Source organism: Alosa sapidissima, chromosome 24 (genome assembly GCF_018492685.1).
Source record: "Alosa sapidissima isolate fAloSap1 chromosome 24, fAloSap1.pri, whole genome shotgun sequence".
NCBI classification, from domain to species: domain Eukaryota; kingdom Metazoa; phylum Chordata; class Actinopteri; order Clupeiformes; family Clupeidae; genus Alosa; species Alosa sapidissima.
Window position 1 is genome coordinate 9007090 of NC_055980.1, and position 27985 is coordinate 9035074.

The 27985-nt window shown below is 46.1% G+C and overlaps 1 protein-coding gene across 2 annotated transcripts in view; it reads right to left on the minus strand.

Moving 5' to 3' along the window:
• etv4 (ETS variant transcription factor 4) overlaps nt 1-24697 on the minus strand; it is a 33058-nt gene extending 8361 nt beyond the window's left edge. Inside the window, exons 1-7 of one of the 2 annotated variants that reach the window (XM_042082538.1) lie at nt 24242-24697; nt 23430-23520; nt 23116-23163; nt 16590-16643; nt 2482-2614; nt 1359-1682; nt 671-1053 (exon numbers count right to left, since the gene is read on the minus strand). In XM_042082538.1, coding sequence (XP_041938472.1) covers nt 671-1053; nt 1359-1682; nt 2482-2614; nt 16590-16643; nt 23116-23163; nt 23430-23520; nt 24242-24298 — 1090 coding nt within the window. In that variant the 5' untranslated portion in view covers nt 24299-24697. Of the gene's footprint in view, nt 1-670; nt 1054-1358; nt 1683-2481; nt 2615-16589; nt 16644-23115; nt 23164-23429; nt 23521-24044 lie in introns of both variants that reach the window. The other variant, XM_042082539.1, reaches the window with a different exon arrangement.
• Between the last annotated feature and the right edge of the window lie 3288 nt (nt 24698-27985).

The following is a 27985-nucleotide window of genomic DNA, read 5'->3' on the forward strand; positions in this document are numbered from 1 at the left end:
CAAGGGGGAGCAGCAGAAAGGAAGTCAAGAAAAAGAGGTAAAGGAGAGAGAAAATGGTTAGAAGAGTGGCAGAGGGGAAACGAGAGCAAGGAGAAAACAAAACGTTGAGGAGTAGAGGAGAAGAAAGCGGTGGAGAGGAGAAGAGAAGAGAAGAGAAGGAGATAATGCAGGAAAACCACAAGGAAAAAGAGAGGAGAGGGGGATTAGACGGAGAGCCATTTTGTCCTGCGCTCCTGAAGGCCGGAGTTTTTGGGAAACTGAAAGAAGAGTGAAGCAGCCATTTCAAGGAATCTGCAGCCAGCGAAACACTGGATGAGTCACCGCGATTGAAATGTGCTGCCTGGGCGCCACAGTCCCCTGCACCGTCTACACTACTTCCACCCGGCCGGACGGGACTGGACCGATCCAGCCCTGCTTGTGCAGACAGCACGTCGACGCCAAGCAGAAACACACACACATGCACACACACTCTCTTTCATTCACTCCTTTACAGAATACACACCCTTGGTCATGATGTTTTTTATTTAGTAATGTTGTTATTCACATTCTTTCACACACACAAACACACACACACAAAGAAGCATGCATACATTCACACCTTCTTTGTAGACTCGCTGTACACTCTCCGATGGTGTAAACAAAATCCAAACGCACCCACACACGCACTCACCTGGGTCATAAGTGTAGTCGGTGGGCTCCTGCTTGACCATCATGTGGGCCGGGGGGAACCTTTGGGGAGGGTGCTGGGGTCCGGCCATGTGTGCCGCCGCCCGCTCATACAGGGGGTCCAGGTACTCCTGCTTGAAGTTCTGCTGCAGGTAGGGCAGGCAGGGGTCCGAGTGCTGCCGGTGGTATCCTCCAACACCACCACCACCACCTCCTCCTCCACCACCTCCACCTCCTCCACCACCACCACTACCTCCACCACCACCAACACCTCCGCCTGAGTTGCCCGCCGAGCCGGCACTGTTTGGGGGGTGCATGCAAGGGTGAGGCTGGCCCTGAGGTGGGAATGGAGGGCACATGTCCCCGGGGCCGTGAGCGCCTGGATACCTGCAGTTGCCGGGAAAGCAAAGACACCACAGCGTTAGTCCACATGGGGTGGGGGGGGGGGGGGGGGGTAGGGAGGCAAATTCCTGCACGGAAAGCACAGGTCAGCCTATAGCCCAGATTCTTTCCCACAACTGATTTCATTTCATTGATGCACGTTCGAGGTATCCGATTCAGTTGAAAACATTGAACCGAACTGAACACAGCATTGATCTAAAAATATTGCATGGCTTTATTGTATTGTATTCATTATTTCCCATGTGTAGGTCACAATGTCCTGAGTGTCCCAGGTGCAGATGAGAGCTCACCTGTGGTTCATAGGATAGCCGTGGCCATGTCCGTGGCTGTGTCCGTGGCTGTGTCCGTGGTTGTGTCCGTGGCTGTGTCCGTGATTGTGTCCCTGGCTGTGTCCCTGGCTGTGGCTGTGTCCAGGCAGGGGCTGTTGTCCGGCAGGGGCGCTCATGTAGCCCTGCTCTGGCCGGGCCCCCATGGCGGCAGGAGGCTTGGGGGAGTAGTGCTGCTGCATGGGGGACATGGGGCCCGCTGGTGGGGCTCCGGGGCAGGAGCTCTTGGAGCCGCCCGCTGCGCCGCCCGCTGCTGCTGCCGCTGCTGCTCTCTTCTGCTCATAGGCACTACAGGAAACCAGCGCACAGAGCACAGACATGAGCACGCACTCCACACTCCATACTTCATGAGCACGCTATCCCTACTCCATACTTCATGAGCACGCACTCCACAATCCATACTTCATTTGGCTTCCTCTTTCATGTGCCGCATTTGTAATACAACAAAACGTTGTGTGCACATCCCACCTTCTGGCAGGTGCAGGACAAAAAAAAACCTACTCAAGTGGACACTGCTTTTGACTCCCATATATTTAATGCACAAAAGGCAACGTTTCGACCCTGCTGGGTCTTCTTCAGGCAAAATTCCGCATTTGTAATACAATTAATCCCTTCACTGTTCTGCCATGTCATGATGTGCACAGATGTGTCAAACATTCTGTAAGTTTATATGGCTGAGGCAGAGTTTAAGACTACGCTAAGGATGATACCTAAGAGGTAACTCATTCTCCCACAACACCCGTGTAAATTCACCTCATTAGTGTATTGGGGGCCTTATTTGAGTGTTGAGGAACCCATTTGCTATGGATCATGGTCAAACTCGCTGATTGTGTGTGTTTCCTCTCTGCTGATAACAAAGAGGCAGCGTTCCTCGCTAATCAGGAGGATGCGGTTTCATCTAATCTGGCTGAGAGTGTGTGGGAGTGTGTGTGTGTGTGTGTGTGTGTGTGTGGAAGGGAGGAGTGAGATTGTCTGTGTGAGTGTGCATGCGGAATGTTGGAAGGGGAGAAATGAGACTGTGTGTGTGTGTGTGTGTGTGTGTGTGTGAGTGTGAGTGAGTGTAAGTGACGCAGGGGGTGGTAGGCACCTGGCGTAAAGGCACTGCTCTCCTCCATTGGGGTAGCTGAATCTCTGTTTGTGGCTGCAGGACTGGCTGGGGTCAGAGCCGGGGCTCTGCGGCTCCTTCTTGATCTTCACCGGCGGGCTGTGGAACGCCACAGCTGGAGAGAGAGAGAGAGAGAGAGAGAGAGAGAGAGAGAGAGAAAACAACGGTTAGGGAGGAGAGGAGAGCAAGGGAAGAGAGGGAAAGAGAAGGGAAATGAGAGAGATGTAGAAAACGAAATAGGGAAGGAAGTCGACGGTGAGAAGAGAACCATATTTCAAAAGAGAGAGAGAGAGAAGTTGAGTTATGAATCAGCAAAACATTCAGTGAAAGCCAAAAAAGTGAGAGAAAGTTGAAAATGAAAGAAAAAGAAATGGGGATAATGCTCTGAGGAGAAAGGGAATAAAAATGTTATAAAATGGCAGAGATGAAATGCAACATGGAGGAAGAGAGAGAGAGAGAGAGAGAGAGAGAGAGAGGGAGAGAGAGAGAGAGAGAGAGAGAGCGAGCGAGCGATACCTCTGTGTCACTAATGTACATTCCTATGTACTCCTGACAAACCCAGTCGTCAAACCAGAAACTCTAATGCATCTGTCTACACTTGAAGCACCAAAGGCATGTCAGTGACACTGAACTCAAAACAAATAGCACAGCAGATTGAGAACACACACAAACACACACCCACACGCCTGACACACCGAGACACACCGAAACACACACACACACCGACACACACACACCAACACACACACACACCCACACAAACACATTCCAGTAACCGTCAGGAGGCCATTCTGCTCCTCACCCACTTTCATGTGCTGCCAGGGCAGACACAACACGCGCCCCCGACGCAAACTCCCCTCAACCGAGACATCTGCTGTCGTCAGAGGGCCCTGTCCAAACACACATGCCACCCGTTTTGGATGCGGTTGAGCCTGCACTGCTGAGCTATGGCATCAAACACACTCTCCCCTTTCCCCTGTTCCCTCGCTTCTTACAAGTACAGCCAAGCATGGGCTTAACACTCCACTCACATTCAAAGAACTAACAGGATGTGACACAAAATCTTAATTATAAGACAGGCAATCATACAGGTAATCTTCAGGAAAAGGACAAAAGAGTATTTAACGACCTACAGTAACTTTTAATAAGTATTCAAAAGTATTTAATGACCAGTAGACTTTCTCATACCATAAGCCATCATGTGCCAGTGGAGTGATTACTATATTTCTTGTTTCTTTAATACATTCTTTTCACACACCCACTCAAAAAAACTGAGTACTTGCTGATGTTTATATATTTCACATTTGTAAACTTTGTGCTTGTCCCTTATCTTTCACTTTATGCTTCACTAAACGTTTTTGGTTCCTAGGTGTTCATTAAGGGGGCAATCATGCCCGTGTTGGCCCAGATACGTGCCACCCAGACTGGGCTGAGTGCGGAGCGCCTGCTGCTAGGCCTCCAGTCCGAGCTCCAGTCGTCGTGCTCTGCACTGGCTGTCTGCTGGGGCTGTTTATTGTTGGGCTCCGTGAAGCGTTCCGCTGGCTGCGCCGCACAGGATGTTTTTCTGGGCGGCGTAGAGTAAACAGGAGCAGCTGCTCTCTCTCTCTCTCTGTATCTCTCTCTCTCTCTCTCTCTCTCTGTCTCTCTCTCTCTCTCTCTCTCTCTCTCTCTCTCTCTGTCTCTCTCTCTCGACACTGCGCGCCAGACGTTCTGTTTATGGCTGTTTGCGCGGCCGATTGTCGTGGGCGTTGAGGAACCTGACGGAACAGGCAAGCCAAGACGACACACACGACTCCTAGGTAATTACAGATTTCATTCACCCCAGTGAAAGAGTGAGAGAGAAAGAGGAGGAGAAAAAAATAGGAAGAGTGCCTCCTGTTACAGTAATACCTTCTTCACACACACACACACACACACCCAACCTCCCAAGCAGCCATGAAACAAAAGCATTTGGCGTTAAGAACAAAGGGAAGAAAAAAACAGACAACATTCATTTACTTAATCTCGCCCGATTCCTTTACCCCATGGGGTGCTGAACACAGAAGTAAGGAAGTGTTGGCTTAGGAGGGAGCTCTGATGGCTTAAAGAGTATTTAAGTCAAATCTCTCACAGAGAGACAATGGGATTTAAACCCATTAATCCTATACACACTCAAACTCACACACACACACACACACACACACACACACACACACACACACACACACACACACACACACACACACACACAAGTTTATTCCCACCATGTGCAGAGCAGGGGCTTAGAGCTGCATATAGATATCAAAGAGCCCCACTGGAAGAATGTGCGACTGTCTAAGTACGTCTACGTCTGGGTGTTGGAGTGGGACAGAGATCTGATGGGACCTGCGTGGATAATGTGTCGTCAGGCTGCCGAACAAGAGCCAAGGCCTAAGATGTTTCCTACATCGCTTTCTTTCTTTCATCCTTTCTTTCTGATGTAGACTAGGTTCTGAAGAGGGATTGGCCGAACTGTGTCAAGGTAACACGAGCGCGCAAAGACTGGTTTCATGTGGCTCACAAAAAGTATGTAGCCTACACACCATGATTTGTGATACGATCTTCATGAGTGTAGATGGCCACTACCTTTGCCTGTATGTTTTAGCATCATTGTTTTTTTTTTGCTAACGAGCATCGGCCACTCGTCTGACTCCTCCTGGCACTAAGCATCTAATTAATCGAGCTCTCCTGACCCGGTATCACTGACGAATGCCAAGTCATTAATCTGGGCAAGGATTAAAACGGGATCTGAGGTGACAAAACTCTAAGTCAATTACATGTTCTGAATTTTAGCTTTAACGTTCAAAAGACTTGAAAAATGAAAAATCCAATCAGGTTGATGTGTGAAATTAAAACTACTAAAGTGGGAGAAAGAGGAAGGGAGGAAGACAGAAAGAGAGAGAAAGAGAGAGAGAATTAGAGTGGAATGAATGATGGTTTCTGAAAATAGTTAAAGATGTGGTTTGAAGCACTGTGAAACATCTCTGCCAGCAGCCAAAGGAAATCCTCGGGAAAATGTAACCACGTCAAAGAGCATCCGAGTGCCGTTAACCTCGCGTTCCGTAGTTTACACCGCCGTGGCAGAGGAGTAAACGCTGAGGTGAGGCTGAGGTACTCCATGTTCTCCCTGTCCTTTTCTCTCCCTTTCTCTCTCTCTCCCTCTTTATCCCCCCATCTCTCTCTTTCACCCTTGTTCATTCAAAACCCAGCTCTCTTTTTTTTTATAAACTAAAGCTTTGTTGTTTCTGGTTTCTCTCTGGTGCAAATTCGTTTGAGAGTTACATCACCTCTCCTCTCATATTTCATCCGAGGGTTTTTTGTTTCGATGTGGAGGGGGGTGGCGTTGGAGGAGTGGAATGGGGTGGGGTGGGGGGGGGAGGGGTCATGAACTTGTGGATGTGGCGAGTACCATCTGAGCGAAGTGTTTAGATGTACTCTGTCAGATACTGTACACAGAGCGTGGGTTGTGTTGAGACAGGGGGGGTTGTGCGCTGAGAATAGGCAGGAGGTCCATTTGGAGCAGAAGAGTCGGGTGTGTGGAGGAGTGGGTGGGGTGGTGTGGAATGGAATGGTGGAATGGCTTCTGATAAATGGGAACTTCCTCAAAATGTTCAGCTGGCCTCCACCCTCATGAGCAAAAGGATCACCTGAGGCACAATACTGCCCTCTTTGAAGTCACGCTCACCCCTCTTCCAAAGCAAAAAAGTGAGGGGGGAGAAGGGAAAGCACAGGGTCAGGATGACATCTGCCTTTCCCTTCTACTGCTTCCTCCTAGACACATAATCTCATACAGCTCATCATTAGGCCAAAGCCTTACTGTTTATGGGCTGTTGTTGCTTTGCAGATGTATTTATTTATTTATTTATTTTTTATTTTATTTGTTTTTTATTTTATTTGTAAGGGACTATGTACAATTTTTAACATAAATGATGGCATTTGATTCAAGTTAATTTACATCTGCAGTCCACTAGCAGGTAACAATTAGACAACCAATAGACATCAGTCAACATTCAACAAATGACCAGAGAGACATATTACAAATCACATATATCACACATGGTAATACACACACACACACACACCCTGTCAGCACCATGACGCATAACAAATGATCAAAGAATAAATAAGGGTATTTAGCCTATGAAGTCAATGGTTGCAGTATTGAGCCTGTTTGTCTGCTCCTATTTACACACAGAGACGTTCTTCCACAAATCAACGTTCACACCTCCATCCTGGAGAAACACGGAGGTGTGAAACCCCTGTGGCCATTGTGTGTGTGTGTGTGTGTGTGTGTGTGTGTGTGTGTGTGTGCGTGTGTGTGTGCGTGCTGTGTGTGTGTGTGTGTGTGTGTGTGTGTGTGAGAGAGAGAGAGAGAGAGAGAGAGAGAGCTATTGATGGGGGAGTGTTCGTTCCCTAGTCTGAGAGGGGCTGTAGACGCAGGGTGGGATGGGGCAGGCCAGGCCTGAGGTGAAGGGTGGAGGTGAAGGTTTTGGGTGGATGGGGGTGGGGTGGTGGGACTTTACATATGTAAATGGCGTGCTTGAGAGGAGAGGATGGGCCCGGGTGAAAGGTGACGGTCATGGTTGAGTGCTTTAGGAAGTGGAGGATCATTAGGGCCAGCCATTCAAGGTGGCTCCCGCCACAAACAAATCCTGGGACCCCTCACACACACACACACACACACACACACACACACACACACACACACACACACACACACACACACAGCCCTACCCCCATCCTACACACACACACACACACACACACACACACACACACACACACCAGCTGTGACAGATGGAAATACTGGTGGCCCTATTTTGGAAACCAAAATGTCCACATGATTATTCACACATACAAAAATATTTATCAGTTTCAAGAGGAAATAACAAAGCCCACTCACCATCTGGTGAATAAATAAAATGACAAAAAAATTAAAATAATTTAACTCATATTATTTGACTAATTTCTGTTAATCATATACATAATGTGTAATACATTTTTTTGGCCAGTGACTGTCTGACCATAGATGTTTTTTTTTGCTTCCAGAAACCTCTGGACAATATTAAAACTCAATGAGTCCACCCTCTGCACGTTATGTGGCAGAGTCTCTCCATAGCTCACCTCTAGAGTCAAACTTGAGAAGGGCCTGAGGATCTGGATAGCTTTACACCGGGTCCGTGTTTATACGTCCCGGTCACTTCCTGGAACCCTGTAACCTGCCACGGCCCTTTCTGACGGCCAAGTCCTCGATATCGCGCGCGGACCGATGCAATCATTCAGGAGGGTTTGTAAAATAATATAACACAGTCATAAACACATCCCATGGAAAACGGGAGCGCGGGAACACCTGATCACTCTCGCCAGGTCGTGAGAGCGATTGCGTAAATACTACTTTGGGTAAAGTAAACAAATGAGACCACATAATCCACCTGCTCTGAGATGATGGACTGAGGTTATGTCCATGAAGACCATAATCAGTGTGGCCATTTACATGAACAGAGACAGAAAGTGTGTTTGTGTGTGTGTGTGTGTGGGGGGGGGGTGGCTGAGAGAGAGAGAGAGATAGAGAGAAAGAGAGAAAATGTGTGTGAGTGTGTGTGTAAGAGAGAGAGAGAAATTAAGTGTGTGTGTGTGTGTGTGTGTGTGTGTGTGTGTGTGTGTGTGAGTGCGCGTGTGTGCGTGTGTGTGTGTGCGCGCGTTCGCACGTTCGCACGTGTGTGTGTGTGTGTGTGTGTGTGTGTGTGTGTCTGGACTGAGAGAGAGAGATAGAGATAGAGAGAAAGAGAGAAAATGTGTGTGAGTGTGTGTGTGTGTGTGTGTGTGTGTAAGACAGAGAGAGATAAAGAGATTAAGTGTGTGTGTGTGTGTCTGTGTGGGCTGCACACCTGGCTCTCTCCATTGGCCAATTGATTCCAGCAGTGACAAATCAATGAGAACAACAAGGATGCCAATTATGTCACAATGGCTTTAAAGGTTAAAAAGGAGCCTATTGATTTTTGGTATGCCATTTAGCACCCCCCAGCACTCCTAAAAGCTGCCATGCCTCTCTGCCTGTCACAAGAGATCCCTATTTTTTACTGTATCCAATAAAGCAAGACTTTTCATCATATTCTTTGAGAAATGCACTGATTTTTGCTAATGTTCCCCGTCTAATGGAAGCAAATTAATCTTTAAAGTTAACTTTTAACTTAAACTTTTTCTTATTAACAAAAGTCAGGATTATTAGAAATGAAAAGTAGGAGAAAAGGTTTCAAATTGCAGTGTGTGTGAGCGAGAGTGAAAGACACACACACATACACACACACACAGCAAGTTTGAGTGAGTAAGTGTGTAACATAAGCTTCAATAAAAAAGTGTCCAGTGGAAAAGGGAGAGAGAAAGAGGAAATGGCTTCTCACAGCAGCAGCAGCCCCCCCCCCCCCCCCCCCCCCCCTCCAGAGCAGCAGCACAGACCGTTTGTGCACACACACAGACATACACACAGACATACACACAGACATACACACAGACATACACACAGACATACACACACACAGACATACACACAGACATACACACAGACATACACACACACAGACATACACACACACAGACATACACACAGACCGTTTGTGCACACACACAGACATACACACAGACCGTTTGTGCACACACACAGACATACACACAGACCGTTTGAGCCATGCACACACAGACATACACACAGACCACGGGCACGGACACATGTGCTGGACATGTGGCGTTCAGGTCATCGCACAATTAGAATGAGAGAGGGGGGCCAGCCAGGAAAGCCTCCGCAGCACCCCGAGCCAGAGTGGGGCCTCTGCCAGGCCTATCTGGCCAGTTCAAAGCTGCCCCCGACGGGTGGGCGGACGGCCCGATGAGCTCCCCGGGCCGTTTTGATCTAATTAAAGAGTGACCTTAGGGCGCCGTTGGAGATTCCTCTTTCGAGACTTTGGGAGAATAATGTTGACAAACTGACCAAACGGGATCTGACGGGGAGGGAAAATAAAATGGTGCCACTGACAGGAAATTAGCTCTCAGACAGCTTGCAGCTCAGTGCTATTGCTCTCTCTCTCTCTCTGTCTTTCTCTCTCTCTCTCTCTCTCTCTCTCTTTTCTCTCTCTTTCTCTCTCTCTTAATCTCTCTCTTCCTCTCTGTTTCTTTCTCTCTCTCTCTCTCTTCTCTGTTTCTTTCTCTCTCTCTCTCTCTCTCTCTCTCTCTCTCTCTCTGTCTCTCTGCGGCCGTTGTGCATTCGGCATGGTTGGGCTGTGGTCGTGCGTTAATAAGTGTGGGCCTTTCGCATGCCAGGAGGCGTGCAGCTGAAACTGAGTGCATGTGATGCGATGGGATGTGATGAGAAACAGCTCAGCGAGCACTACTCGCTTCCCCTTTCTGCTGAAGTGACGGCTGCTTTTGGTTTGGGCCTTGACCTGCGAGCCGTTCCAGTGTGTCCGACAAGGGGCCCGATTCACACGGAATACACACCAGCTGACCGTGGCGTCCACACCCTGTTTTTACAGTGACACTAGACAACAACTGAGCTAGCTTTCTCAGTAATGATGTAATCCTGAACAACAATAAGAGACCAGGATGACTATAGCATCTTTTGTTAAAAAAGTGTGTGCATGTTTGTGTGTGTGTGTGTGTATGTGTGTGTGTGTGTGTGTGTGTGCGTGTGTGTGTGTGTGTGTGTGTGTGTGTGTGTGTGTGTGTGTGTGTGTGTCTGTTTGTGTTTCTGTGTGTGAAAGAGTGGTGTGTATGACAAAGGAAAGGGGTGTGAGAGAGAAAGGACAAAAACGATGGTATAGAAAGGGATATAGAGAGGGAAAGAAAGAAAGGGAGAGAGTGTGTGAGGAGGAAGAGGGAGAGAAAGAGAGATTGTGTGAAGAGGATGTGGATAATTAATCTCCCCACCTCGCATCCCTCAGCCCCCAATATAGCTGTCCCCTCTTAATGTTTAATGCACGTATTGATTTTTCTGGCCGTTACTGAAATTATATAATGAGCTCCCACTGTACTGATACCCATCCAGGGGTTAGATGGGAAGGGAGGTAGGGAAGGAGGGAGAGGAGGGAGAGAGGGATAGAGGAGAAGAGGAGGAGGAGGAGGGGAGCACTCTCGCTCATCTCAGGAGGGAGATAACACGGGCCCATCGAGTTTCCATCAAGCCAGCGAGAAATACATTTCTACCAGACCTGCCATTTCCTCCCCCCCCCACACACACATCTCTTTCTCTCTCCCGCTATCTCTCTTTCTCTCTCCGTGGTGCACACTCACTTGCTCACTCACTCACTCGGCTGAGGGATCTCATTGGAGATCTTAATTAGAATGGGTGTGAGAGTACAGAAACACTTAACCTTTCATTTCTCGCACGGCCCCCTCGCATTGCACCCCCCCATCTCACCCTTCCCTCTGCACCCCCCCCCGCCCCCCCACCCCATCTCACCCTTCCCTCTGCACCCCCCACCCCCCCCCCCCCCCCCATCTCATCTCACCCTTCCCTCTGCACCACCACCCCCCAAACTCGCCGTGGAATCAGCACGCCCGTGCTCGGGCCCGTCGGGCCTTGGGCCGAGATCCCTGTGTCAGCAGAACCAAGGCACGGATGGGCAAAACAGATGTCTGGGGTGGGGGGCAGCCTAGCATAGCGTGGCCGGGCCAGTGACCGGAGCCATTAGGCCGAGCGAGGGCTACCCAGAGTAAACAGACTCCTCATCTCCGTGGGCGGAAGACAATGACAGCTCTATGATATGGGACGACGCAATGGCTGTTTGTTACAACGAGCCTTATTCAGTGCTGAGGATATCGCACTTCTGGACTTTGAGTATTGCCCAACACATGGGCTGACTTGTTGTCATTAGTCATCCTTCCCCCCACACTTCCCTCTCTTTCAGTGGGAGCCCTTAGGAGAGGGGGAGAGGGAGAGGGAGAGGGAGAGAAAGAGAGAGGGGAGGAGGAGGGGAGCAACAGAAATGAAGAGAGAAAAAAAAAAGTTTTCCTCAGAAAGGACACAGAGAGCAGACGATGTCCTGGGCTGGTTCGTATTTAAAACCTCCCCTCCCTTCCCCCCTCGCTGTACAACCCCCCCCCCCCTCTCTCTCTTCCTCTCGGCTTCCTCTCTCCCTCCCTTCCTCCCTCCCTCTCTCTCTCTCTCTCTCCCCCTGCCCCAGTGATGCAGTAAAACACACACTGCTGTCCATTCACTGTGCTTGTCCATTGCTCCAGTGGCCATACCTCTCCGCCTGGCTGGACGAGAGCTGACTGAGCTCACATCCAGCTTCCAGAGAGCGCACACACACACACACACACACACAGGAGAGCAGGAGCAGACACTACAGACACCCCTGGTTCGGTTCTCTGTTAGCTTCCCAATGGGGGGCTGTTGTGTTGGTTAGTTGTTGGAGAGAGGGGCTTGTTCAGTGGGGACTCAGTGGAGCAAAAGTGTCCTACAAAACTCGGTGCACACATGGCACTTCTCAGAAGGCCAAAAAACAAGAAGCCTCCCTGAACTTCTCTGAAATTCATTCGCGTTAGAAGAAGAACAAAAGTCCTCCAGCCAAAAAAAGGAGAAGTGCACAGAATGAAATAGAAGTTCATTAGTCCTCTGAAGGATGCGGATTTCAGCCGTCTTGCTGCTTTGTTTACGAAACCTACTGCTGAAAAGGGAAGTGGGTGAAGAGAAGGGGTAGGAGCTATTCCGCAACGCAGCGCTGAGCCTGCGTGCTCAACCTCTCCCATTCATGAATGGAGATTCCGTTTGCACTCAATGTGCTGCCTCAGCCAGTGCCGCACAACCAGCCCATTCATAAAAACGTGTGTGTGTGTGTGTGTGTGTGTGTGTGTGTGTGTGTGTGTGTGTGTGTGTGTGTATGTGTCTGTGTGTGTGTGTGTGTGTGTGTGTGTGTGTGTGTGTGTGTGTGTGTGTATGTGTGTGTGTGTATGGGTCAGTTCTCAGTAAAAAAAAAAACTTCCTTGGGAGTGACGGCCCCTTCCACAGGATAGGACGAATGGTATCCATGTGTTTCTGGCAGTCGCCTGGATGTTTTTGCAGACTTGTTGCATAGCAGCTGTATTTTGGAAAGTCGAGAGCCCTAGAACTACATATTTTGCTTTGGGAGGGGGGGGGGGGGGGGGGCGGTGGGTTGAGCAATGGAAGAGCTCGTGATAAGTCCATCAAACGGTCCACAGAACTACCACCAAACAAACAGCTGGACAGCCCAACACTACAGGCAGGCGGACACAGGCACATTTATGCAAAGACAACAACAGCAGACCGTTTCCCCTACAGGGCAGTCTTTTATGCGAGGCTGAGTTAATCTGTTGGTTTCTGTCGTTCTGTTTCTCCTTCTCTCCATTTCTCTCTCTCTCTCTGTCTCTCTCTTTCATTCTTACTGTCTCTATGCTCTAAGTCATTCTTTTGCTCTTCTCATGAGCTGGAACTGGATTTAGAGCAACAACTTCCTATATAATTACTACAAGGCACAAAACCAAACAATCAGCCCACACAACACTGCAATTGCTGGATTAGCTCACATCTTGGAACACTCAACGAAAAAGCAAGAGAAGGAGAGAGAGAGAGTGAAGGAGAACACAACATAGGGAGAGAAAATGTGAGATAGAGAGAAAAGGAGAGAGAAAGAAGGAGGCATAAAGAGAAGGAGTAAAAGAGAAAGAGACAGAGAAAGAGAGAGAAGGGGGTAGGTAAAAGAGAAAGAGTCCGAGAGAAAAGGAGAGAGAGGGAAGGAGGGATAGAGAGAATAAGTGAGAGAGAAAAAGAGAAGGGGGGGTGTTGGTGGAGAGTTTTTAAATTCAGCTTAGTTTGTGGACAGACAGGAAGGGGGAGGTGCTCTGAGGCTCCATTCAGAAAAAAGCAGGAATGAGGGTGGAGACTGCCTGACTGTAAGACATTTTCATGAATGAGAGACCGAGAGTAAAGCCCTTGCTTTGAGAAATGCTCACAAGCGAGTCCATTGTTGTTTTTTTCCCCACTTATCTTTTTTTTTCCACGTCCCAATCTCTTATCAGTCCAAACTACACAGCACATATACACCAAAAGCTGTCATGAGAAACACATGTATCAGTCTTAAACGGAAATAACGTGTGGCACACCTTTCTCTCACGAATTTACACTTTCAATTAATGTGCCATTCATAAGATAAGCGTCTTAATAAGTGCACTGAAGGCAGGTCGGAGGAAGGTAAGAAAGCACACATGTGTTGTTTGAAACAACGGAGCGGTACAGCAGCCAAGCCGACTGCCACTGACAGACGCAGGACAAAGAACTCAGTACTGAGGCTCTGTCCCCACGGAGACCAATGCCCCAAAGGACCATCTAACCCCTGACCTTCACCCCCCCTCCAACTCAATCCCCCATCCACACAAGAAAAAAATACCCCTCAGGTGCCCCCCCCTCAAAATCTCACAGCAACAGTGTTTGTGTCCGGTCAACAAAAACCAAAAACATCCATCAGCGTTACAGGAAATGCTAGACATCTAAGTTGAAGTAATACGTCTTTGTAATGCACAAATATGTCACAGTTGTTTAGTAATACAACACACAAACTTGTGTCCTAATGAACAACTATTATTATTGCTAGATCTTAGCATGCAAATACAAATGGAAAATCATGTGTGTGTGTGAATGTTGCAATCAACCGGATGTTGAACATCACCAAACACATGACATTTGTTGACATCTTTTTTTCTGTGAGGGGTGCAAACAAGCGAGACTGGTCTGCTCCCCTCATTAGTACAGTACAAAATGTCCATACCATCAAGCATAGGTAATCATCACCTGTCTATGACACGGAGGAGAGGAAAGGTCATCCTCCCCTTTTTTCCCCCCTTTTCCACTCGTTTTTTTTCCCCTGTTGTTTAATCATGTGACCAGGGCTTGGCTTGTTAGCTGTTATTGAGGAGGGGAAGGACAAGAGCGGCGAGGATAGATTTGCCAGATGTGCAGGTGTTGCACAACCACTCGCTAAACCCTGGTCTCCCCCCTCCGCTCCTCACCCCCCCACCCACTCCACCCCCTCCACCCTCCTTCCCCATCCAACATTCCAGCACGCTCCACCAAAAGCTGCCTCACATCCCCGACGGGCAAATGGCTTGACTGACAATACGACAGCATTGCATATGATCAACAACCTCCCCCCTCTCTCTCCCTCTATCTCTCTCTCTCTCTCTCTCTCTCTCTCTCTCTCTCTACCACTGAGATGTTGTTTGCAGACAAGAGACAAGACTGGGGATTGTTGTTGTGAAGTCTCCTGCTGGCTGGCACCATTCAGAGACCTGATTTCGTCTGACTCACCTCCTCAGATGTCACAACTACCAAAGCCACAAAAAGCAAGTTGGTTGGGGGGAGGGGAGGAGTGGAAGTTTTTCATTAAGCTTAAGAAAGGGGAAGAGTTCATCAGGACAGTCATACCTCATTTTAAATGTCTCTCAAGTGGCCTTCGCTAACTCTACAGACACCATTTTAAACCACAGATACATTGCAAGACACACACACACACACACACACACACATACACACATACACACACACAGTTGTTTTCTGCAGCTCCACGGGTGGTGAAATTGACCCAGTACAACACATATCACCTCTGTCCAGCGCTTGGGTGAAAGAGTGGTGTGGTTGTCAATCACTGCTGTCCTGCACTTCACTAATGTGAAGGGTCTGTCAGGCTGAATGCGTTGTGGCTTTGTGACGGCCAGGACTCGCTGATGTCATTAGCGATTGGCTGCGCCCCGCTGGGGTTAAGTAGACACGACCTTTGCGTGCCCCAGAGTTCAGCCCCACTTCCTCTCGACGCATTGTCGGACAGCAGACAGGAACAATATGTTAGTGAACGCATCTGTCAGTGCGGTGATAGGGTTAAACTCTGCACTGTTTACATACACACTCACACACAACACATACACTCACTCAGGCACACACACACACACACACACACACACACACACACACACACTCACACACCTACACATACCCACACACACACACACACACACACACACACACACACAGAAACAGACATACTCACTCATTCACAAATTTACTCACACACTCTCTCACTTACTCACTCATACATACACACACACACAGAAAGTGAATAAGAAACTACATTTTTAGGCGGTTGAAAGTTTCGTTAACGTTTGAAAAATTGTGGTAGCGCCTGTGTCGCCCATTTAATTGCGCCTGCTCAATTTCAGGTTGCAGGCCCTGGCACACTCCAAAATAACATGGGGTGACTCATCCCATATGAACTCCCTACCCTCGCCGCTGTTGCCCACATTGTTTCCACAACAGGTATTGTGCTTTTCTTTGTGTATTTTTCATTTCACTTAGCTCAGGCCCAACCCATGGGTCTGTTTAAGGATGACAAAGAATCTAGGGGAAATGCGCAAACACACACAGACACACACACTCACACACCTACACATACCCACACTAACACACACACATACACACATACACATACCCACACATACATACAAATTCACACACACACACACACACACACACACACACACACACACACACACACCCAACCACTTATACAGCCACAAGGCCTGAAACACTTTTGTGTGAAGACCCAACAACATTAAAAAGGGACACCGCAGTTGAAAAGGCGGCCTTTAGGCTTGTGGGCTAGTGGAATTTGCTTGTCCATTTACACCTCTGCCGGGTACAAAAGGCAATCTTTGTATCGGACGGCTGAATGATCTTTTACTGGTTTCCTGAGCCGCCCCATTCACTCTTTCAAGCACATGCAAATGGAGCTGTCAGGTAGAACACAGCCAGCCAAATGGAAACACGTCAGAGAAACTTCTAGCTCATGGAAGAGGCTACCATGCTATAGGAGATGCAGACACTGCACCCAAGCTTCAAGCAGTTCCCTGGTCTTTCTTCATCTCTCTCTCTCTCTCTCTCTCTCTCTCTCTCTCTCTCTCTCTCTTTCTTTCATCACCCATCACCATTTTTTAATCTGTCTGTCTATCCCAAACGTAAACAGGCATGCATGACCATGTTATTAATCAACAGCTCCGGGCTGTGTACTTACAGTTTTCTGAGTGGAAGTCAGGGACAAACTGCTCATCACTGTCAGGAACTTGAGCTGTAGTCAACAGAAAAGAAAACGAGGTGAGAGACAGAACATACATGTCACAACGGCACACATTAAACCTTTTGGAGTCAGTGCTATTGTACTTTTTCTTTGGAGAGTACCTTTCATGAGAGAATTTTTTTCATAGACCTCATTGAATAACAAACACAGACAAAGGGAACTGAGGAAAATATCCCTTCCACATCATTTCTTGGCAAATGCGAATCATTTTTCTTCGGTGTACTTAATGATAGTAGTATTTACAGATACAGTAATTATAGTTAATGCCAGTCAAGTCCTGGGCAAGTGTTTCCCACTTAACCTTATGAGGAAAAACACTGAATCACCGGCTCTAGTTTCTGCCTTTCAGAAGCAGGCTCTGAAAATGTTTCATTCCTGAATGCTCGGACACCGATTCCCAGACCGCTGGTCATCCATCACGGTGGGCACCGGACCAACGTGAGTCCCGTTATGTGTCTCCCACGAGCCGTGAATATTCCTGTAACTACTGTTTGATGATGAGGTCCGCGGAGAGCGGGCGCTGCTGAATGAGTTTGTCATTTTGATCTTTTCTGAAGCGGAGCGCTAATGGCTTCGCGCGCCTCCCGGCTCCCCAGCCGCTGAAATCTGAGTTAGTGGCTCGGCCGCGGCCCCGGCGACCTTCACCAGCCTCTTTTCCATGCGCCAGCACTTTTCCATGAAGGAGCCGGATCGATTTCACAGAGTGGTGTGTGAGTGTGTGTGTGTGTGTGTGTGTGTGTGTGTGTGTGTGTGTGTGTGTGTGTGTGTGTGTGTGTGTGTGTGTGGGGCTATGTAAGTGTGAATCAGATTGTTGCTGGATCCCATCAAGCTAAGTGTGGATCCAAAGCTATACTCCTGTTCAGATACTGTAGTTCATCCTCTCTCACACACACACACACACACACGCTACCTCCAGCCCATCCGCATCACAGAGGTCCAAGTCCAAAGACGCCAGTGTTAAAAAAAAATTGCCCTGTTAGAACAAAAGCTGGCAATCAGTCTTAACGAATCTATCCCCGCGCAGGATAACTGATGGCTGGGTTAGTGGCATCCAGAGCACTGATCTTTGTGATTTACTGCCTTTAGACTGGTTTTACGTGAGCAAGTGAATGTCAGTCACACACTCTGGGTATTGAACCAACCAATGGCAGATCAATACCACAGCCAAAGGTTCATCTCCACCTTCCTTTCACCATACACTGAGTTTCAGTTAAGAATGGACTTTACATAGGCTGTGGGTTGCAACACATCCGCAATCACAGCGCACGCACACACACACACACACACACACACACACACAAATTTAAGGAAACTGTTTCATTTTTTAGGCTTCATGATTTTCAATCAATAATGAGTATATCAATAAATAGTAATGCAAATTACTTTTTTTTCTTCATAAAAGCAAACCAGAAAACATAAGACTGGAGTACATGTCCTGTCTCTCACACTTTTTTTTATCTCTGCCTGTGTCTCTTTCCTCCCTCTCTCTCTCTCTCTCTCTCTCTTCTCTCTCTCTCTCATCCTGTTCCTAGAGCACCCCACAGGACATCCACGGCCAGCCTTGATGTGCGCTGGTTCGCCGAGGTGTTCTGGAATTCATCACCTGCCCCTGACACCGTTTGATGAGCCGCTGCTTAAGGTCAGGCCAGAAGTGCCTGGCAAGTGAAGGAGCGAGAAAGACAGACAGCAGACAGAGGGGTGTGTGTGTGTGTGTGCGTGTGTGTGTGTGTGTGGGGGGGGGGGGGGTGGTCAGTGGAGGGTAAGGAGGATTCCTGGATGAGTTCTCTTTTTTTCCCCTTTGAACCTCAATCATGTGATGCTGGCTTCGCAGGTCTGTCTTTTATGAAGTGGAACCTTGACAGCCTGGTAAGTGTGCACTACGGCTTTGCCAGTGCTTTGGTGCGCCATAGAATTCAACTGTACTCTCTGCTTTTTTTTTTCACAGCCACGCAGCTAAATACATGGATGTTTATGATTGATTGAGAACTTGATATAGCAGTCTTTTGCATATGCCCTTCCCAGAGGCAATTATCCTACCCTCTCTGTGCTTTTCCGTCCAAATTTGAGGGAGAAAAGTTGGACTCCGATCAGCTCTCTGGTGAACCTCAAAATGATTACTGCCTCAGTTGTTTCAAGGGCCACATAGGGTGAAGTCAACAGCAGGCACAGACACAGACACAGACACTCTCACACACACTGAAACAAACCCACTTGCACTGGCAGACAAAGGCCTGTGGATACGCGCATGAATGCTACACAACATCTCGCACCTACGTGGAGGGTTAGCGAGTTCTGACACTAGACTGCTTTGCACACTCTCTATTGAACGAAGTGTACTCAGTAAACAATGCTGTCTGACTCTTGACTGTGTAAACACAATATAATAACTTGTCACTGAAAGGACTGACTCACAATGTTAATAACAGGCTCTGAACTCGTTGTGACCTTTTAAAAACGGTTGCCCATCCCAAAGTCATTCCAGAAGGGACCTCATATTATTGTGCTTGCTTTGGAATGTTGGTAGCAACCAAGATGGAGGGGGAAAAAAACGCCTAAAATAAGAGCCATCCAAAGGAGGCGACTCCAACACAAACAAAATGTGCACTCCTCCCTTTTGTGTCCCTGAACCCGATGTTAGGCCAGTTAATCTCAGCAGGAACCGGAGAACCAAACATCCCAAACTGCTACTGAAATCAACCCTAGCCATGTCAATATTACTTTTATTACTATATTATTACAATGTCAATATAAGTTCCATATCCACCTATTAATGAAGTCCCCCTTTTTCACAAGAACTATTTTCAGTGAAATGAGCCATAACCGACCGTATATCATAAACTGCTACTGAAATCAGCCCTCGGCATGTCCTCTGGACTGATAAGTTGCATATCCACCTATTGATAAAGTCCTCACAAGAACAATTTACAATGAAGTGAGCCACGACCAACCGTACAGAACCACAACCAAGGCGTTTAGTAGTCGTTATGCAAACCCGGCCGAATGGTGGCTGCAGGTGCAACTTTGACACATGGTGTTGTCTTACTCTACTCGCCATTTCCATGGGGGCCGCGAGATCAATTGTGCACCTCCCACTGCGCTGGTGTGCCAACCTTGGGAATAGGCAGGGGGGGTGAGGCCATCTTGACCCAGTGGGACTGGAGCACACTAGTGCCCAGTGTTCGCCTGTTTGGGCGTATGGCCAGGTGGCTTCGCAGCCCACCGACGGCCAAGCCAAACCCGTTGGCATGGTAACAGTCGCATGATAGATGAGGGGGTACATGCCCCTATAGAAAAATCAAACCCTCCCATGTTAAAATCAGTGACTACCACTGTCAGCCATGGGCCATATCTAGTGCTAAGTGAACCAAAAATATAAGCTGAAATGAAATCCAAAAAAAAAAACAGGTCACTGCACTGAGAAAAGAATATCCACAATAACTTGGATTGTTGACTAAATATTATTCTTTACAATCAGATTAATTGAGATAATTGGCCGGGCTTTCACGGGGGATGCACTCACAAGGAAGTTAAGGAAATGAAAGTGTAGAGGCAGAATGACCCATAATCTCCACTTGTTTGTGCAGCGTGGTCCTACCTCAGAGAGGGTAATTTGATTGTTTTATTGTTTTCGTCCCTCTCTCTGGCACAAGCCTACTCCCCTGCCCTCACTTCCACAATGCAATGCATGTGTCCCCAACACACAGACGGCATGAATGCCAGTGCCAATGACATCAGCGGGGCCAGTTAAGGAGGCCAAACCCAGCCCTGTGTTTGCACTCTGGACAGACCATTTCCCCCCCCCTCGTCGCTTTCCTCAAGGCACCAGACCTTACATGACGCACTGTACCAGGAGAGAGGAAATAAGAGACTTTCAAATCCACTTCTTTTAAAACCATCCTCCTTCCGTTTCCTGTGCCTTTTTTCTCCTCTCTCTCTCTCTCTCTCTCTCTCTCTCTCTCTCTCTGCTTCTAAGCACGCTCAGATAAAGCACACTGATTTTCTTACATGCTGTTCTGTCCCCATTCGCCGTACAGTAATTCTATTACCTCCATTTAAGTTTTCCTCTCCTCTGCCCCTAAGGAAAAGGATAAGGCCGTTTTTTATGGGAGAGAGCATAGGCCAGTGTGTTTGGGCCTCCAGATCAAACAATAAATCATTCAGACCAGTTTCAACATGTCTCAAATGGAACACATGCAGTGTGCTTCAGAAAAAAAAAACAGAAGTAAGAGGAAGAGAAAAAAAAGCATTAAGGATAGTCTGAGACTCAGAGCCTCTAGCTTACAAGTCTCATGGGATGACTGGAGCACAGGCGCGTGTGTGTGTGTGTGTGTGTGTGTGTGTGTGTGTGTGTGTGTGTGTGTGTGTGTGTGTGTGTGTGTGTGTGTGTGTGTGTGTGCGCGTATGCAGTCAGTTAGCTTTCAGGAACGTCTTGTCAGGGGCTTTGAAATGCAAGTCAGCACAAGACTGGGAGTGCGTCTGTGAGTGCGGGGAGACATGTTTCCTTTTTCTCAGAGGAAAACTCAATGACTACTTTTTCTTTTTTTTTCTTTTTCTTTTTTGAAAAAAAAAAAAAAAAGGTCAAACAGATCCTGGGCGGAGTCAGAAGGTCCCAGTCTTAAAAGTAAAAACTAACAACAAGACTGGACAAGCTCCTTCATTGAGGACTTTCCTGTGGTCTCATCCTCTCTTCCTCTCCTTCAAACTCTGAGAAGCCTCAAGCATTTTTTTTTCACAGTATGGTGAATCACGCTGCTATCCATCACCTGATTATATACCCTAAACACAAACTAAGCAGAACAAAGGACCACATTCATCAAGGGCACAACTAATGCTTTTTTCTTCTTTGATAGCACCTACAATCTCCGAGCCACAGACACACACTCTATAAATCTACACCCTTCTCTATTTCTATTTCTTATTATTTACTGTTTCATAGACTGCCTGCCCTCCCTGAAGACTTCACACACGTAAGAGCCTGTAAGGTAATCAAGCACTGGAAGCTTCCCCGTACTGTTGCCATCTTTACAGTCTTTGTCTTGTGTCGCCTTTGGGCTGACGTGTGAAATTCACAGGTCCACGCTGCATGATAATGGGTGATAAGTCTGTACTTTGGGGAATGGCCCTGTAAACCTGTGCTGACTTCCCATCAGGGGAGAAAGGCCCACTGGTAGTCACACACTCTCCCGAGGCCCCAAACATGACGATGTGAAAAAGAAGGACACTGCGAGGGGATGGCCTTAGGTTTCAACAGTGGTTGTCACCATGTAATTAACCTTACAGCACTTGTGGCCGTGGTGAGCTTCACGTTGTACTTTGCCTTCGTCTGACTGTCTGCAGCGGAGTATCACGTTGTGAGCCGTGAGGTAACCATGACGCCAGTTTTCCAGGAAGGCAAATTGTTGGATTCCTCTGCATCCATTATGTCTGATGCCAATTATGGCTCCACTTCAACACTTCAAGAAATGACCTTGAGCTGCCTCGCTACTGCGTCTCGCGTCCCCTTTGAAGTCCTTTGTCAAAGACACTCGAGGAACTCAAGGGCCGGGGGGGGGGGGGGGGGGGGGGGGTTAGCAGCTATGCATCTGGTTAACGCTAGTAAATCATCAGCATATGCATCAGCTTTATCGTCGACACAATTCAAATACCACACTAAATTCAAACAACAAACTCTGTGCCTTTATCCCTGGCCACAACATCAGAGGTTAGGCCTATACTGAGAGAGAGAGAAAAAAGTGTAACATCATAAACAGTAAACTCAGAACAAAAAGGCTCTTTTTTTCCGGCTGGAGATCACTTTGTAACTGCATCACCATACATAGTTCTAGTAGGCTTGTAACACTTGTGTGCTCTCAGCTCCAAATACGGAGCATTGTTTCTGCCGAGCCTCGTTTCACCACCTCCCCTCCGGAGTACCAGTCCCTACAGGCTGCCTGTGTGTGTGTGTGTGTGTGTGTGTGTGTGTGTTTTGCTGGAAACACCGATGCCAACATGGTCAAAACAGGATACACCATGCAACCCAGGTCTATGCTTGGAAACGCAGATTAATTTGTCATATTGAACAAATGACTTTTCATCTGGCACAAATGCTACATTGTAAATGTCAACAGCAGCGCATGAGGTATTTAAGGCCAAAGTCATTGCCAATGCAATGAAAACCTGAACCAGGCACAAGCCTATACTTGTGTTGTAAACATCATATAATAGGTATCAAATTGAGACCACAAATAAATTGCATGTTCATGATTATTCTGCAGTACCACAAATTGTTCAGCAATTCCACTAATCAACAGCAATAAGAGAAGGCTACGCATTATGCACCTTGAAATAGTACTAAAAAGCGGATGTTCCGGAGCCTCAATTAATTAACATGCGGTCTGCTTTGTATACACGTACGGTTGATTCACTTGACCTTTTATTGTGACCGCTAGAGGGATTAAACATACACAAGGCAAATGAGCCTTACCTTCTGTGAGCCACGTCTCCTGAAGTTGGCTTAAATCCTGAAAGAGGTCTGGAAGGAAGCAGGAGAGCGAAAAAGAGACACATGAGTGATACATTTATGAGCTGTGTATCTAGTTTAGGCTATAACAAACAGGTCCAACATTAAATCATGTTAGTTCTATAGCTATACAGTAAGTTGCCTACATGTTACCCAAGTCATTGTAAAGTCGAATATGTATCTATTTTAGTTGGAGTATAAAAATGACAGTAAGCCTACTCATCGGTCTTTAAAACCCACAGACTTGCGTGCGCAAGGGCATGCGTTTGATACTTTACCTTCTGATTCCTGAGGGGGTAATTCGGTGTCCATGTATTTCCTTTTCGCGGCCATCAACAGTCTATTTAGGGGCCCATTTCCTTGCGACTTCTGAAGAAAAAAAAAACACACACAAGGTGATTAAAAACGTTTACTTTATAAAATGTTCGGAATAAAAATTGGCAAAGTGAAATAAATGTTGTCTAATAACACATTTACAGTAGGCTACCCAACTCTAAAATAATGGCATTAAAAATGACAAATAGTCTATCAACAATTAATAAACATAGAGAACAATATGTAACCTATGATTTAGACCAATGTTGTCAAAATTATCATAATGGCACTCTCAACATTGTCAACAATACATTATATTGACAACGTGTTTTTACGTGGTTGAGAATAAATATTTTGCAAATGTGTATTAGGCATGTTTTCTCCATTTACTTTAATAATTAGCTAGACATGAACCAAGCTATAAAAAAATACTAGACATACAGTTTGTGAGGACAGAGTTTCCCTTTTAAAATAATCAAAGACTGAACAGCAACACAGACTAAACACTCAAAATATACGCTTTAACCTACGGGTGATCACAGTAACTCACAGTCACGTGTAACAGTTTATTTACGTACTTTAGATTCATCGGAGTATAGTTCGCTGAGACAGGCATGAGGATTTGTAGCGTTAAACCAAACTTAAAACAGTTTTCGTTAAGGCGATTGCTCCAAACATTTCACATGCAACAGAAACCGAGGCAGTCCAAAGCATACAAGTAGGATACGAAGGCATTGCAAACCGTGAAAATACGTGTGTACTGATCCATACGTACATTAGCTAAAGTGTAAGGCACTTGCTGGTCCAAATATCCGTCCATTTTATAATCCATCCGTTAACCGTTTGTGGTCATTTAGGCTGTGTTGAATGAGATCCACGCAGCCTGCAAAGAGAGAGAGGGAGAGGGAACAGGACAGGGGCAGCGGTAGTTCTGAATGGAGCGGCGAGAAAGCTGCATACATAATGAGCTCCATTCACAAAAAAAACGCAGAGAAGGAAATCAATGGCGAACGACCGTATAGCCTACAGCGCAACGCCGTCCCTCTCCGCTCAGACTGTAGATAACTACAGACAGATTGCTCTCTACTTGCTCAATGCATTCACTTTTCCCTGTTTTTTCAACAGCTTAAATCTAATATGACTGAAGGTTGATAATTGCCCATAGTGTTATTAACATAGGACTACTAAAAACAGTATTAATGTCAACTGAAGTCAAATATGGAACGAGGGAGATAAGTGCAACCTCAATTTCCTGTTTTGAGTTGTCCTGTTTAATGCCAATCTCACAGACGGCTCTAGCCTAGTCAGGCTACTAAAGTCATCTTAGACATGTGAAACTTTGGTGGGACTTTGCATGTACTTTTGTTTTAAATACTTTTATTGTTTAAGACGTTTTAGAACATTCCACAGACAAGCAATGTTGAACTTTTAACGTATTATATAGTCATAACATTTAGGATAGGCTACTATATTTAACATAATTTGGGAACTTTCGAGTTTATGATCAAGACCATGATGCGCTAAAAGAAAAGCTATAGTTTAATTGTTAAGGCAGTATTTTTTTTTTTACTGCGAACAGGAATGCTTAAAAGGACTGTGAACCCTCCTCATACAGCTTTGAGTGTTGATTTTGCTGTCGGATGCGCGTTCGGTCAAGGGGATTTGTGATTGGTGGATTTCCTTTTTCAGGGTTTCGGATTTCTTTTTTTGTCCAAATGAATGACCTGACTTATGAATGAATCCTCAGCTCTGTCTTTGAACCAATCAAATCAGCGGACTTCTTAAGGCATAGCAACAATGGGTGGAGCTTTAAAATCACAGACCAATCAGTGTTTGAGACCCCAAGAGGGTTTCCTACTAGATGTTCCAGTTGTTTTTCATTCACAAAAAGGACAGAGAAAGTTGGGGGAAAACTTCCATTCATAAAAACGTGCCCTGGCATGAATTGTCCTGGGTTGTTTTTCCCCGGTTGCGAATTAACATCAGACAGTCTAGCGCATAAAAACCATCGTGGTACTTGTACCTTCTAGGCCCTCATTTTGGCAAATAATGATTGTCGTGCATGTTTCTTTTTTATTTAATTTAATTGTTTTATTTAACATCTGCTGAAAATAAGCAAAAATAGCCTCAGTGAAGGTTGAAAGTAAGATCTTAGGCTGCCTAACGTTTTATAGTTTGTTCGAGTTGTAAGACCTTTCAAGTGCTTACACGCTAAGTTTCACTGATGTTTCTCTGTGTTATTTGAAGTCGATGTTCTTCCAGTGACATTTCATTTGGCTTGGTTGTGGCGGACATTTTAGGAGACGCAAATAGACGTTAGTCCATCGCCATTCTATCCATCATAGTTATTTGCTGAAAGAACAAAGTCTTAAATTAGATGTTAATCTGCGTCTCGGCACAAACAGTTCTTTAGACTGGGTCTGTGTCGCTCCAAATTTACCATAAATCGAGTGAGTTCCAAGTCTGATAGTGTAGGATATATTTTTCAGTTACACTGAATGGCAGTGTATCGCTTGTTAATTTTGACAGGATTGTCCAGCCTATTGATCACAGAGACAGTGTAAGTGCACTTTAAAGACATATCAAGCTGTTGTTTAGGAGAGTAGCCTAGTAGAGATATGAGGACTCCATTCAGGCACCCTCCTCATTCTCTCACATATACCTTTCTTATGTCTAATAAGCTTTGTATTCATATCTACAGTACCATGATAATATTCACATTTGTTTTTAAAAGATCATGGGATAGTACCTCTCGTTCCAGGTTGTAACACATATTTTGACTCAATGGGATGTCACATGGCACCCCTGTTCCCTGTTGAGATTGTAATTAGTGTATCTCCTCCACTGTCTAGTGCCAAGCCATATGCACACTGGACAAGAAAGATGTGCCAGCCAAATCACAAAAACAAATGAGGGCATTCTTGTAAGAACAGTTCAGAGTATTTTGGCAGATTTGTACATTGTAGGCTACATTTGTAGACTACTCTCAAAAAGTATCAATTTAAAATTCCAGTTAGGTTCATTTATTTAATAAGAATGGGTCTGTAAGAGTGGAAGACTACAGACTAACACCTGCATGCTATAAACCTCTGAAGCTTTTTTTGTCTAGCTTCACCGTAGAGATCCATGGCATGCTGTCTGAAGTGAACATGTTTAACATGTTTACAGGGAGATATTTACAGTAGCTTTTACTTTTAACAAAATGCATAGTAACACATGGATTATTTCTACAGATTTATTCCAATCTGAGTATTTTAATCTAATTTAGCATACACAGCATTAAGTGAGGAAATATAAAATAATCTTAATAAAAAATCTCTCTTCTCTCATTTTATTAATCATTAATGAATGAACTGTAGTTTCAAACTTTTTCATTTTATTCAAATACATTTTCATTTTATGTTCATTTTTATGGAGAATTGTGAGACTAATCACAAATTCATTATAATTAATCCTTCTTCACTCATTAAACATACAAAATGGAGGTAAAAATAGACACCCTGATTGCCTGCATTCCAAAACCGACCACATGATTTCACAGAAATTTTCTGTGCCATTAAACAATTAGTCTATATTTATCAATCCTGTTTACTCACAAAATCCTTTTTTTTATTTTAGTTGCTCAGATAATACACAAATCCCTCTGGTGAAGACTGGGACCTTGCAGTGACAGTTGTTCACACTGTGTATGTGGGGAGGGGTTGGCCTTTTTGGCATTCTAAACAAACAGGACGTGCTTCCCTGCCATGGCTGGGCGCTGTCTAAGATGCTGACCCCGAGCTTGTTTACAGTGGGACCGAGGTTGTGAGGAAGGGCAGCGCTCTCTCTCCCGTGCCATGTGAACTGGAAGGTGATTCCCAGTGAAAACAGGCATCGTGTGAAACTCGCGAGCAGACAGCATGCACTGGGCGGGGTACAGTCATTTTGTGTTGGGTTTTTTTTTTTTTTTGGTCTTTCCTTTCCTCTGGTCTTCCTACGTGCCACAGCTAAACACAGACACTAAAAATAAGGCCTCCATCGTGTGTGAGTGCCTGCCTGCTTTATCTAACATCCTCCTTGGGACTGGATGCCAAATTTGGATCAGGGGGACTGCTTGGGATCCCTTGCTGAAGCTGCAACGACCGACCACACACCGGATTGTTTCCTCGCAACGTCCTCTCCGCCCGTCGTTCCACTCTCACCTGAGGGAGAAATAGGTTCTACAAAGCCCATTGTGTGAGCCAAGGCCAAGAACACACAGTCCACCATCACAAGAGCGCTGGGGAATTGATTCGTGGAAATGTTTGATGTCTTTATTTAAACCTTTGACCAAAAATAACAACAAAACAACAACAAGATTTGCTTTAGAGCCAAGACATTCAAATGTAGTTTGAAATAGAATAAGACTGGGTGAGTGGCATCCTTTTGATTTAATTATAGAACTGATAAAGGTCACTTGGTCAAATACAGCAGTGTGGCATTTGGTGTATTATTTATCTTTATATTTTCATAATGTGGTCTGATTTGTTTATTGGCACCA